Source organism: Herpailurus yagouaroundi, unplaced genomic scaffold (assembly GCF_014898765.1).
Source record: "Herpailurus yagouaroundi ecotype Mexico unplaced genomic scaffold, PumYag 100, whole genome shotgun sequence".
NCBI lineage: Eukaryota > Metazoa > Chordata > Mammalia > Carnivora > Felidae > Herpailurus > Herpailurus yagouaroundi.
The window spans coordinates 27,256,764-27,270,446 of NW_024412391.1; the positions used below are offsets into that span (position 1 = coordinate 27,256,764).

Consider the following 13,683-nt stretch of genomic DNA (forward strand, 5'->3'; position numbering starts at 1 on the left):
GCTTTCCCTGCACGCTGCCTGTTTTAATGCGCCTGGGAAAAGTTTCAGGATTCTAAATAAAACGGAAAACAAACTATGTAAAGGGCAGTCCTTTTTTTTTAAGCACTCAGTTGAGATTTCAAATAGCAGTACTTTTCACTTCAGAAAGAGGATTCAACGTTATTTATTTTTCTTCTTTTGTTTAAGTAAAGCCAGATGTTCAGCAGGTGTGAATCGGAGGCTTTCAAAGGTGGTGAGGACAAATGACCATTTTGGTTCAGATCGCCAAAATGATCAAAGAACACTTACATTTAAGCATCAAGAATGCAAAAATGATTAAAAAAAACACATAATACAGTGCCCTTATGAGAAAACATTGTAAAAATGGCAACATTGAAAAGTAGTCAGGTTCTACAACAGACTGTTGGGTCTGTAGCTTCTCGTCGAAAGTTTTTTTCTCACAACAAATTTTCATAAAGCAAAATGATTCCTAGAGCTAGAGTGCTGAGTTCTATTCAATGAGTAGAGTCTCTGACTAGAACAACTTGTCATGGCACATGTGTTTCATTTCATTCATGCTGCCCGTCAGCCATTGTGGAAGCTGGTTTTGTGCATGTGACCTACGAGGAACGACAGTTTGGGGCTGAAAAAGATGGTATATTTTTGCCGAAGACATTCCATTTTCCAAACCACCGACTGTATATAGGAGTACTAAGGGCCTCCCGGGATGAGTTCCATCAGCAAAGAAAACCATTGTGGGACATTCAGAAGATCTGGGTCCTTAGTAAATGAAATGTAAACACATAAGTTTATTTGGGACACCAACACTTTTAAGGTTGGAAGACACTGGAAGACACAAATGGTTGCTGCAATACACAAAAGTTTATTTTTGATTTTTTTTTCTTTTCTGAAGGCAAAATATAATAGAACTGAACATCAATGAATTTTGTACAACAAAAACAGCTTTTAATATGGAACAGACAGTCCATGAATGATTTAAAATCTCGGAATGGCTTCCCTTTTTCAAAGTCATGCTTTCTTGCGGTCCACGAGGAGTTGGCACAAAGAGACAGTGGCAGCCCGCTGGGTGAGCTGAGGGGAAGGACGGGTGGGCTTCCCTAGATCCGCGTCAGCTGGTGCCACAGGCTGGATGGGAGGATGCTTTCCACTTTCTCCATGACAAAGTTTAGGGGGGCAAACAAAGTGCTGAGGAACTGCAAAGAAACCAGAAAGGCAGAGAGTCAGGAGAGAACTCGTTCAAGGCTATAAAATGAACCTCTCCAACCTACACTTGCATCTTCAGTCTCGGTATCATGTAAGTATCAAAGGCCACAATTTTATATTTATGTTTATGGGAAACATAGTTGATGACCACACCTGAGTTCCAGCCCCCACCCCCAGCTCTGATAGGTAAGGAGGAGAAGTGTCTGCTGCTGCCCCCTTCACTCCTGACAGCAGACCCACAGTCCCCAGTCCTTCCAATTCGTCTTCAGGATCTGCGCTGCCCCTACAGGTGCCATTAAAAGGGACTGACAGTTGGGTGACAAGTAGGCTGAGGAGTTAAAAGATGGTGACAACTTAGATCACCTGCCTGCCTAGCTGGGTACAGAACCCACTTTAAGTGGACAAGGCAATTTCAAAAAGGCAAGTTTGCTACATGGCTGTAAATTGCTTTGGGATCCTATTGTCTCCGAAACACCTCTGTAGCCCATGCTCATTTCTGAACTACCTGCTTAGTGGAGTGCATCATGGACGCCTGGGGGAGGGCAGAAAACTGGCCAGTCCATGGATGACATGTCCTTGTTGAAGAAGTGCTGTCTGAGGAGATGTTTGGGAGCTCTCTCATTTGGTTTCTAAACTCCTTTCTGCTTTTCATTTAGAGAATAATGCTCATTAACAGTGCCTTTTAAGAAAGCCAAGTGCCTTGCCTGAGACTCATTTAACATAACCTCAAATTTGTTCTGATTATGTTCTTGTGAAGAATCAGCTTCATTCTTCAAACCATTCAGCATCTGGCAGAAGAGGTCCCCTAACAGAGCCCCATATGAGACAGAGGTGTCTGGGTGGTTTCCATGCTCTCCATCTGTTTAGAACCAAGGTATTATCTCGTTAGGGTTCAATACCTGGTTCTTACACTGTGGTGTTCTTTGTCCTAATCCCTTATCCTCAGCAGAGCACAGTCTATACCACCAAGGGTAGTATGTAAATACACATGCAGAGGGGGAACATGGTTCTGAGGTCAAAGTAGTAGTATATTTAATGAAGTAAAACAGGCTCCTCCACTGGCCATATGTTCTATGACTTCAGGTCTTCAATAAGGGGTACGGCAGGCAAGTTTCCAAAATTCACTTGACCTCAGAATCTTTCCTTTTCTCTAGTTGTTTTTAAGAAGCAGTAGAATACTACTTGGGAAGGTCTGTGACACATTATAACTGGACCATTAAGTGTGACATTAGAGTGAGGAAACTCAAGATAGTGTAAGATTTGGAATCTTTCCCCATGCTGTGTCTTTTACATCAATTAAATGTATTTACTCAGTAAGGCACCGAAGTGCTGGATGAAATATAAAGGAGTCTGGGAACAAACTCCCATTATCAGGGAGCTCAAAGCCTAGGGTCAAGGGGGAGGGATAGGTGGCCACAGAGATCTTTACACAACAAAGTAATAGTACCAGATAGACCATCATAGAATGGAAGATGGAAGATAAAAGCATCAAGAGGATTCAGAAAAGGGAGGGAATCCATTCGGATTGAAAGAATCAGGAAAAACTTAAAATGGAGCAACTGAAATAGACCACAACGGATGGCTGGGATGTCAGAGATGCAGATGGAGCAAGGGTGGCAGGAGAGAAATACAAGCAGGTGATCCCTCCAGGTTCAATGAGCAGCTGGAACATAAATGGGAAAGTAACTGGTATGCTCAGAAGAGGATAAATAATTCAGCTTAGCTCAATAGTGCAGAGTTTAAAAGTGACCAGAAGAACTCTGGGGAGGGCCTTGAATGCCACCTTGGGTTTGGAGTTAAGAAATAGGCAGCCATGTTAGCACTTGAGCAAATGTGGATGGCTCTTTCATCAAGTGGGTCTTAGATATATGGCAATTTCTGGTAACCTTCTGAAACTGTCCTTTGTTACATGCACAGAACCATGTGGGATGCTCTCCCTGTGGCCCAGGAATGAGTAATTACTACCCAAGCTGCTGATGACAGAGTTTGTAAAATCCTAGCAATGAGAAGATTGTTTGTTTATTAAAACCCTAGTTTTGAGATTTTGTTTGTTTGTAATCTGAGACCACTAAGGCTCCATAAAACACAGCGTCTGCCTATAATCCTAGTTCCATAAAGAGGAGCCAGGTGCTGACGTAGTCTGGATAAACCAGAGATGCTGACAGGGGTTGTTAGTTGGGGCTCACCAAACAAGTGATATTGCTGGTGAAGTTATCATATCCTAAAGACTTGACCTAAAAAAGATTTAGAACCACTGAAGTTGTGATGGAGTGGGTAAGGAACTACTGAATACTAGCATGAGCTACTGTGGTTAGATGAAAGGCATCGCTCATGGTCTGTATTCTGGGCAATTTCACGCACTAAATGTGGGACACCAAGGAGCCTCAGCTTGGGTAGCAGAGCAAATGAAGAGGTCGTTACAAAGTTGCTTCAAAATAAGGCCTGTTTGTTTGCTTTGTTTTGGGCACTGACCTGACTTGCATAAAAAGAACAAAAGTGGGGCCTCTGGAAATCAAGAGGGGAATCTCCCACCCTGTTTGATGTCTGTAACTGCCCCTCTTCCCACACTGCACAGTAAGACACAGTGGGCCCTGACTCCTTGAACTTCACCTGCACTTCTCAATAAGGTTCCGCAAGAGAAATGAAGTCCTACCACCTCCAGTATATGTGATGATTTACTGCTCTCCCTCATATCTAGAGCGGTCTGTTCTTGGGAGAATTGAGAAAAGAATCCCCAGAACCTTTTCATAAAGATCCTAATTCTCTCGCAGCACCCAAGTAGGGATGTGCACCTTTTACTACTAAGCTACCTCCCTCCTCAGCACCCCTCCCTGCATCCTCTTCCCCATCCCTCTCCCACAGGGAAGAAGCATACAAGGTAATGAGGCGTCTGAAGCTGATAAGCCCTCTCATTCAGTAACCAGATAAAGGTTAGTGGCTTTCATCAGGAGGTATAAAAAACAAGTTTGGGGGAACATGCCTTGCTTTGGATGTTCATTTATACTTGTTTGCATGTTTGAAAATCAGACAATACTTTTTGGCCAGAGACTCAACCAATGCATGGAGAAACGGCAGTTTCACTTACAGACTCGGGAAATTTATGGCCTGAAAAGTTTAGTCTGAATGAGCAACACCAGGCACCCCTGGAACAGCTCGTCTATCTCAACATCCAAAACTTCTGTCCAGAGGGCAGAGATACATGGTCCAAAACGCACTGTGATTCAATCAGTGTCTTATGGTGAGAAAAGGCAACTGAACTAATAAAAAAGAGAGAGTGACACTTCAATCGCCTGATCCTCCTTTTCCCAAAACACCATTATTTAGAAGAAGGTCATGGCTCCCAACATGCTTCGTTAACATTCAAAATGCCTCTGCTTATCTGAATAAGTTCCAGGTGCCCTATGCAATCAGACAATTGACATTTCACTGTAATCAATATCAGACTTCAAAGAGGTCAAGGCCTATAAGTGAAGATGAGAGTCAGAAGTCAGGGGGCTCAGTCTCAGTGAAGGAGAGAGATCAGAGGAGGAAAGACAGAGCCCTTCAAAGCAGACAGGGTCAAAATGCTGACCTTCCCACATTCTATGAGGGGCTGGGTTTGGAACGATAACTTATTTATATGAGCAACCTTATCTTAGTAACCAAACATTCTAGGAAGAGTTAGTCTTAAGTCATTGAGGTAGATTAGATTAGGGGGGAAAGCCAGTTGAAGCCGTTCGTTTTACTATTTTCCAGTGGCTCCCACTTTGCTGTGGGCTTCTTTACTGGCTGCATATCAACATATAAACACACTGGAGAGTTCCCAAGCTGCATGTAGCCTGGGGGGTGCCAGTGCAATCTCTCTGCATCTACTAAAAGTCATTATCCCAGGGATATTATCTCAGGCGAGGGCTGAGAAAGTCATTTTCACAAGCTGCAAATGGTTGTGGGAAGCCTATAGGGCGACTGCGATAACGTGCAGGGGGCTTCATGAGAGGCCTGCAGCAGTGAGGAGGGTGAAAACATGGGGGAAGACTCTGGGGACAAGGTCGGGGGAGAGGGACGGTGCCTGTCTCCTTCAGGCCATCCATCTTCCTTCCCCACAAAGTCTCTCTAAACATTTTGGAAACTGTTAAACCTTCAGGAAGGGCAAGATGAATGTGATCTTCCAGGCAGAGGTTTAAAAGCAAATTTATCTAAACTATATTTGGTTATTATGAGTAGCTGACCAAACTACTGCACCTCGGTAGAGTATAAAATTGGAGGACCATAAGGCAAAATGATATTTTATTCAATCATCTGATCTAGACTCAAAACCAGAGCTTTGGAAACATTAAATGATCCATAATGAACACATCACTGATATTCTGGAGCCAGTAGAGCCTTTTCTAGGGACACTCAGTTGTATTCTATTTACTATCCTCCACTCCCCCAGACCCTTCCCTGGTTAATGCAGTTTCAGGCCATTAGTCATTTCATTCAATATGGTGGTCTCGGCCCTGGCTGCACACCTGAATCGCCTGGGAAGCATCTGAAAACTTAAGATGCCCATGCTGCACCCCAGGCCAGTGAAGTCAGGAGGCAGGCATTAGTCACTTGTAAGCTCCCTAGGTGATTCCAAGGTACAGCCAGGGCGAAACATCCGTCACCTTCGAAAGCTTCCCCCCAGTGGCACTGGCACAGCACCACGTACTTGTGAGTGGCTGCTCAGATGTTCAGCTTGCTAGAGACCAGTGTTCCTAGAAGCAGGTATGGTGCTCAACACCTCACTCAGAACCTGCTGGAATCCTTGTTAAAAACACAGATTTCTGGGTGCTAGCACTCAATATTCTGAGTTTCTGGTGGTGGGGCCAAGTGAATTTTTTTCACACGAGAGGGTGAAAATCTCTATTCTGATCCAAAATCCCACCAACTGCTATTTGTTTACTGAAAAATACTGGGACAATGACATATTTTTACAAAAATGCTCTAAAAAATGTTTAAGAGAGGAACATAAAAGGAGGAAATATAATTGTCTACTATTGTAAATATATTCCTATTTTAAATTTTGCTAAGTTAAACTCTAGTCTATTCAGAATTTTGGCAACTATTTTTACTCAGAGGTTGGCTTGGGAGTATAATAATGAATAGTGGAGGTCCATAAACTAGGGAACATCCAACATGGGGCGTTCTGGGTTTAAAAATCATGTTATATACAGAAGACTTAAGGAAATTTGAGATGTTTTACCAAGAGTCAGAGGTCAGAGGTCACCACGAATGTATTAGCTGTCATAAGAATTTGCAAGAAGGAGACTTGTTGAGTATAGTTTTGGAGGGTAGATAGGAACAACAGGTGGCTATTAGAGGAAGGCATATTTTATATAAAGAAGACTTCTGAGTGATCCAACAATGAAATGGGCTTTGATGTTAAGTAGGCAAGTTCCCCATCACTGAGAGCATTCAAGAAGAGTCTAAATGACCTCCATCCCATTACTCTTGAAGGCAGCTTAAGGTCCCTTTCAACTCTAAGAGTCCATGACTATAATTACAAAAGAAGAGGAGAAATGCTAAACTGTATCTGATTTTTACAGTGATTCTTTCTGCAGAAACCACTACCATTTATTTATTTAATAATCATTTATTGAAAACCTACTACGTGCAAGGCACTGTGCAAAGCTTTGGGGATACAGAGATGAGGAAGACACAGTCCTGCTCTCAAGGAGCTCACATTCTAAAAGGGGGACGGACAAGTTTTTAACAATTATAGTACAATAAGTGTGATAATATAGGTATTCATAGAGTACTGTGGGATCACGGAGGAAAGACCTCTAACTCAGCTTGGGAGAAACTTAGAAAGAAAGCTGAGTGTAAAAGAGTGAAGAGGAGTTAGTAGAGTGGACAAGCCAAGGTGGTGATGGGGAAGGGCATTCCATGCAGAGCAAAAGGCACGTGCAAAGGCACTGAGGTGTACAAGAGCCTGTGCATCTGGGAGTGGTGAGTCACTATGGTCTAAGAGCAGTGTCTATGCAAGAGGTGGGAGAGATGAGGCCGAAGAGGCAAGGAAGGCATGATTGTAAAGGACCTTGCATGCCTTGCTAAAGATCTGGGACTTTATTCTGAAGTTGGTGGGAAACCTTTGGAGAAATTCAAGCAGGGAAGTGACATGCTCAGACTTGCATTTTAGAAAGATCATTCTTGTGTCAGTACGAGAGAAGGACTGGCAGGGATGGAACTGGAAGCAAGGAGACCAGTTAAGACTCTGGCAGAGGAGTCCAAGCAAGAAATAACAAGACCTAAACTGAGAGAGATGCTATGGGGAGAGAAGGGGCTAAGTAGGGATGAATTACATTTACTGAACGCCTAGTAGCATTGGAGGTTAGATCCGACAGACTGGGAGTGAGACAGGTAGGGTGTGGAGAGTGAGAGAGGAGCCTGGGAGGGCTCCTGCGCTTCTGGCTTGAGTAACTGGGTGGATGGCAGAGGCAATGGCAGAGGTCAGGAATACAGGAGGAGGGGTGGTTTTGGTGGTGGGGGAAGAGCGTGATGAGTTCAGTTTTGGAAATGTTGAGATTGAGGTGCCGGTGGAATTTCCAGTTCATCTTCAACACGCATGAAAATGCTCTTGCAATTCCAGTCCCTGAACTCTGCCGAGCAGAAAATGTCAATCATCTGGAAAGGGATTAAATCACCCAGCCACGTTAGAAATCATCCTTTCTGACTCCACTCGCCTTGAAATCAGAATGGAGTTCCAGGAAAAAGCATTGATACTCTTTTCCTTATTCCTTCTGTTTGAAACCCATCTGTGGCAAAATCCTTACACTTATCCTCACTGCATGTGAAGGTTAAAATGGTTGGTTTTCGGGGAGCCTTGGTGGCTCCGGTTAAACAGCCGGCTTCAGCTCAGGTCACGATCTCACGGTTTGTGAGTTCGAGCCCCGCGTCGGGCTCTGTGCTGACAGCTCAGAACCTGGAGCCTGCTTCGGATTCTGTCTCCCTCTCTCTCTGCCCCTCCCCCGCTTGCACTCTGTCTCTCTCTCTCTCTCTCTCAAAAATAAACGTTAAAAAAATGGTTGGTTTTCAACAAGGAAACAATGGCTCTTGATTGTCAATGCAGATGGCTTTTCTTATTATTAAAGCTCCTCTCCACAGTCCTACTTAAAGACTCTTACTGGATTTCCATATTCTAAATGTCGCATCTGTATATTTCTTAATACAAGTTCTTAATATACTTTTTAATTACGAACCCTTCACACGTTCTCAGCTCATTCCCCCAACAAGCCAACAGTTTGTACCCATTAAAATATTTATTGAAATCATCTTTGAAAATGTAAATCTCATGTTTATTGAAGTTTCGAAAGACTCACAATATCTAAAGATTAGAAATAATGTCATTCAACTTATGTAAAACTGAGTAATTTCCCATACATTTTCTCATTTACTAGGATTCCCTTAATTATTTATTTAATCCTTTTAGGCTTCATGCTTTTCTTGAAACCTGGTAATTTTTTTGTGAAATCAGGCAAGGCATGCATTTACAAACAACCTACACTTTTCTCATTTGACCCTCAACCTTTTGATTCTACTGATGAAGATGAAAATTAAACAGTGAGCAAACAATCAATACAGGTATATCCATTTCTACACAACACTCCTTCATGTCTCTTCTCCTTCCCTTGGCTTCCCTTGGCTTCCCATGTCCCTTCCCTCAGGCCCCCCTCTTGGCAAATACTCACAGCTTTTGCAAAGACCCCCATGAGTTCCGGGAACTGATGTGTCAAGAGGGCCAGCATGGCTGTGAAGGAACACAATCCAGCAGTGAAGAGGATGAAGAAGGGAAGCTCCTTCTTTGGGTAAACTGAGACTTCATGGAAAGCTGTGGAGAAATGCAGACGGAAACATGAGTGCCATAGTGAAATGCATCCTCAGGGAATTTCTGTACGTGGGACTGACTCTTCAGAACTGTGGCTGAAGCCTCTTGGAAATGAAAAGGGCAGGGTACTTGAATGAACCAGAGCCAACATCTGAGCCAGCCTCTGGCTTGCCTATCTGCTTCTCCCAAGTCCATGTTCAACCTTGAGCGCTCTACTTGGGAGGCATGATAGGGCTAATTTGAGGATGTTACATATTTTGGGGCAGGAACAGTAACACACTCTACGCCTAATACATAGTATTACTTTCTCAAAAGGAAACACAAATAAAACAAAACCTTATTCACATTATAAAATACATGTTCATTGGACAAAACCCGGAAAACCCAAAACTAAGTCTACTGGGAAAAAAAAAAATCTTCTCTCTAGATTTTGACCTTCCTGTAATATTTTAGTCATTATAATGAGGCGATATTAGTTTATCTTGTATTTTTTCCTGGCACACTCTAAGTCTGTCAGTGGAGGGAGCCACCCTGATAGACATTCAGCAAGGACCTCACATGGTGGCCAATTCAATCTGCAAAGGTTGGAAATCAAGGCTGCAGGGGTCATCCGGCACAATTGTAGGAGAACCGTAATGATAAATACACTTCCAACAATCACCAAAAAAAAAACCTAAACCAAAACAAAACAAAAACAAAAACAACCAAACAACCAAAAAACAAAAACAAAACAAAACAAAACAAACTGGTGCTCTTTAGACCCCCTTCCATAACTTCAAAGTTTCAAATGTTGGGTTTGGGAAAACCAAAGAACAGGTGGTGCCAATGCCAAGGGAACAGACCCCCTGCTTTCTGCTCACCGTGTGGCTGTGAGCAGCCTGGGCGCTGGGGGTGCCCTCCAGGGGAGATAAGGCTGGCCTGTGCAGAGAGAGGGGCCCCAGCTGCAGGCACCCTGGCTGAGGGGGCTGTAAAACTGCCTGTGAGCAGTACTGCCACTGGAACCGAGAGGGTCCAAGTGCTCCACGTTCTTCAGGAAATCCAAGATCTGAAGGCCTTTCTGCGACTGTTCAGCTCTCATTACTTACAGCCCTAAACTATAACCCGCTTGGCCTGAAAGTGAGGGTGGAGACAGCAGGGAGGGACAGAGCACAAAGAAGTGTGCACACCTGAATCCGGGCCATCTACCTGCTGGGATTCGAAAGAAGGTACAAGCACGCTTGGGGCCTAATGTCCAACAAGGGTACTTTTAAAGTGCAAAACGTGGGTAGCATTTAAAACAATTGGCCCTCTTTGTATCCACACCATCCTTGCTGTCAACACCCAACCCCCGAAAGATTTTGAGGGGAGATCAGATTTTGGGCGACTGCATTCAGTTCAAGAAATGAGAGTCATAACTTTCTATTTCAGGTTCATAAAGATTACTCCTATGAAGTTTCTTTTAAGAGCTATAATCTCATTCTAATAGTGAATCTAGTCCCATGGAAACTTAATTGGATTCAAAGAAAACATTTTAAAACTGTGCTTTTCAGAAAACTGCCATTCTTACTAGAAATGGAAATTTTAACAAGGGTCTCCCTGAAGGAGAGTCCAAAGGTAAAGTGTGGGCACACATAACAGAAATTTCTGGAATAGAATCTAATGTAGTGTGAGGCATTTTCACAATAAAACTTGGGCAAGGAGCAACGCATCACTGAACTTTCCCGGCTCCATAAGGAACAAACATGACATTGCCTCGGGCCAGCAAGGAAACAGGTGAGCCACCTCTCGCTGCTTCAGTCTAAGAGAGCAATTCGTTTTGCACCCAGACCCCACCATGTTGGGGATTTATGATAGGCTCAATAACATTGGCATTGCACAATTTATTATTGGAGCACCTAGGGCTCCAAACTTAACACTACTCCCCTGGGCTCTGAGATAGGCTATACCTCGGGTGGGTCAAAGAGAGGTGGTGGTAGGAGAGAGGACAAGGGAGAGAGAATAGCCAAAATTTGGAGCTTATTATCTGAGGGAGGAAAATATGTCCTAAGTCAGGGCCACACGAAGAGCCTGGACAGGATCCCCGAATACAGTATGATTTGATAATAGCTATTTAGCAGGACTTGTCAAAACAATGTCGTATTACAGTAAACCAAATCATTCTTCCCACGTGCGGTGTGGACCAAGAGACTGCCAGCTTGTAAGGTTCTTGAGGGCAGGGTTCCCCCTCTTCTTGCTGCATACAGTGCTGAGGCTGCACGTGTGCTCTGCACATGTCATGCCAACCCACTATGTGCATCCACGAGCTGCTCATGGGAAATCCCTCTGGCCAAGAGCATTGCATCACCACAGACAGCACACCCGCCCTGCCCCACGACTCTGCCTCTGGCAATGATGCCAGCGTCCTGGCACTGCCCTCTCATCCGTGACTCATGTGCAGCACCCTCTGAAGTCAGTGCTTCCTCTTCAAACTCCACTCTGTGCAGACTGCATTTGACAGCTGGGCCACGCAAGGGGGAACCACGCACAGTGGACCAGCCCGTTCACATCAGCCTGGAACTAGGGGTCTCTGTGCTCAGGCCAACTGGTACATGATAGCTCTTCATTTAAATTTAAGTCCTTGGAGGTCTTTCCCTTTGATGAATCTGGAGGGACTTGGAGGAGCAGGATGCCAAACCCACACACATAACTCATTTTAATGCATATGCTATCCAGTAAGGACAGGGCTTGGGAGAAGAGTAATAAAAGACAAGGAACACTGTAAACATTTATCATTCCCACCTCTTCCCATCCCCACATTCGTGCACACCACCCTCACTGGCTGAGGAGAGGAATACAGAAGTGAGACTTACATGGAAGCAGCTCTCGATCTGCTGTTTCTGTACAGATTGGGTAAGGATAAAACAGATGTCCCTTTTCCAAGGGATAAGGGATCATCCGAAAAGCTGAAAATGAGAGACAATATGTTAGAGGTTCAATATTTGTCTCATAACTTCTCGATTTCAAAAAGGGGCTTTCGAGCATTTTTATAATGGTAAACAGCTCTACAAGTAACTCCCAGAAAGGATGCAAGAGTTACCCAAACTCTGAGTTATATGCCAGATAAGCTGTCAGAGATGCATTATGATATATGACTCACACATTTATCTCACACTATACATTCTGGGCAAACCTCACAAAACTGGGTGGGGATAGGGTGCAGGGGAGTAGGGAAGCCATCAGCTCAATGCCCAGGATTTCCTCATCTACAAAGTATTATTAAAATGTCACAAGCACTAATTCAATATAGCTCAACTGATAGTAATAACACAAACCTGGATTGAAATGCTTCCCCAAGAAGCAAATGTGGATTGACTAGCTGAAGCTTGTTATAGATGTACAAATATGAAAGGCATTCTACCATGTCTATTTAAAAAACATGTCTAGGTGGATGAGAATTCCAACCAAGATGGACAAAAGTGCAAACCTAAAATTGCATGACTTGGGAGGTATTTCTAAACTTTAAATGAAACTTTTCAATCTTCAATACCATGTGGGGGGAAAAATGGATCTGGAGAGATTGATTATCTGTGTTTTGATGATGTCAGGCCACCTAAATTTTGTTCTTGTGGCTTCAGATAACATGAGGTCTCACACTGAATTATGGCTTTCCAATCAATCCATCCCTTTCCATTATCACGTGTGTTACTCTCCCTGTTACGATGTCATCAGCATGTTAGTCTCACTGTTGCTATGAACTTAGTGCTCACAGAGTAATTTTTCTTCAACAGATGTCCTTTAACTACAGCATGCTGTACATGTAAAGTATAAAAATGACACCCTACATTGGCAAGGTCACATAACAATCCTTGCTTTCATGTGTATCAAAGAGGAGTAGGTAGGGGCAACACAACAATCTTTTTAGTCTTAAATGCTGCATTTCAAGGAATCGTAGCTACATCCTCAGCTGTGTAATTACCTCCACCTTCTCAAAATGCCATCAATGTACGTATTTATCTTTTGCATACTTATTTCAAATGGGAATCAGAAACAAAGAATGTTCTCCCTCACAAGAAATGACAAGGTTCCATTGTAACCAGCATCAGTGCACATATGGTATTTATTCTGGTGTCTGAATATTATTTAAAAGTAAAAACATTATGTATGTGATTCCAGCATTTGGAATGCAGTCAATCTACACCACAGTGGTATCACTCTGAGGTTACAGCACATTGCCATGGAGAATATAAATCACTAGAAACGTGGGATTAGAGCAGAGCCAGTGTGCTGGCAGTTTGCTGAGGTAAAAATGTTATCAATTTTCCTCTTGTAACAGAAACCTCTTAAACGGAGATTAAAACATTAAAAACACCCCAGACTTTAACTCTTCTTAAAATGAAAGGCTCACCCTAGTTCAATCAGACTTTTCTTTCACACAAAGATGGCTTCTGCTCACTGCAACTAACAAGAGGCACTCCCTGCACAGGTTGTTAGCACGCAGACATCACTCGGAGGAACCAGTATGTCTCAATAGGTTTGCAAGACGAGGAAAAAAAGTACAAAACAAAACCAGTGCCTTAACAGGGTATGCTAAAATCTCTTCTGGGAAGCAGTGTGTTTAAATTTAAACTGCAGTATGGCAGGATTTTAATACCGTTTCCCATAAATGAAGGCTGCTATGAAAGCATCCCAAAAAT

General features: G+C 43.3%; 1 protein-coding gene across 6 annotated transcripts in view; it reads right to left on the bottom strand.

Annotated features, from left to right (window-relative positions):
- Positions 1-839: 839 nt before the first annotated feature.
- ST7 (suppression of tumorigenicity 7) overlaps positions 840-13,683 on the bottom strand; it is a 201,380-nt gene continuing 188,536 nt past the window's right edge. For 3 of the 6 annotated variants that reach the window (XM_040472166.1, XM_040472168.1, XM_040472165.1), the window contains 3 exons: positions 11,860-11,952; positions 8,895-9,034; positions 6,780-7,830 (listed from right to left, as the gene is read on the bottom strand). In XM_040472166.1, coding sequence (XP_040328100.1) covers positions 7,711-7,830; positions 8,895-9,034; positions 11,860-11,952 — 353 coding nt within the window. In that variant the 3' untranslated portion in view covers positions 6,780-7,710. Of the gene's footprint in view, positions 1,194-6,779; positions 7,831-8,894; positions 9,035-11,859; positions 11,953-13,683 lie in introns of those variants that run through there. The other 3 variants (XM_040472167.1, XM_040472169.1, XR_005789230.1) reach the window with 2 other exon arrangements.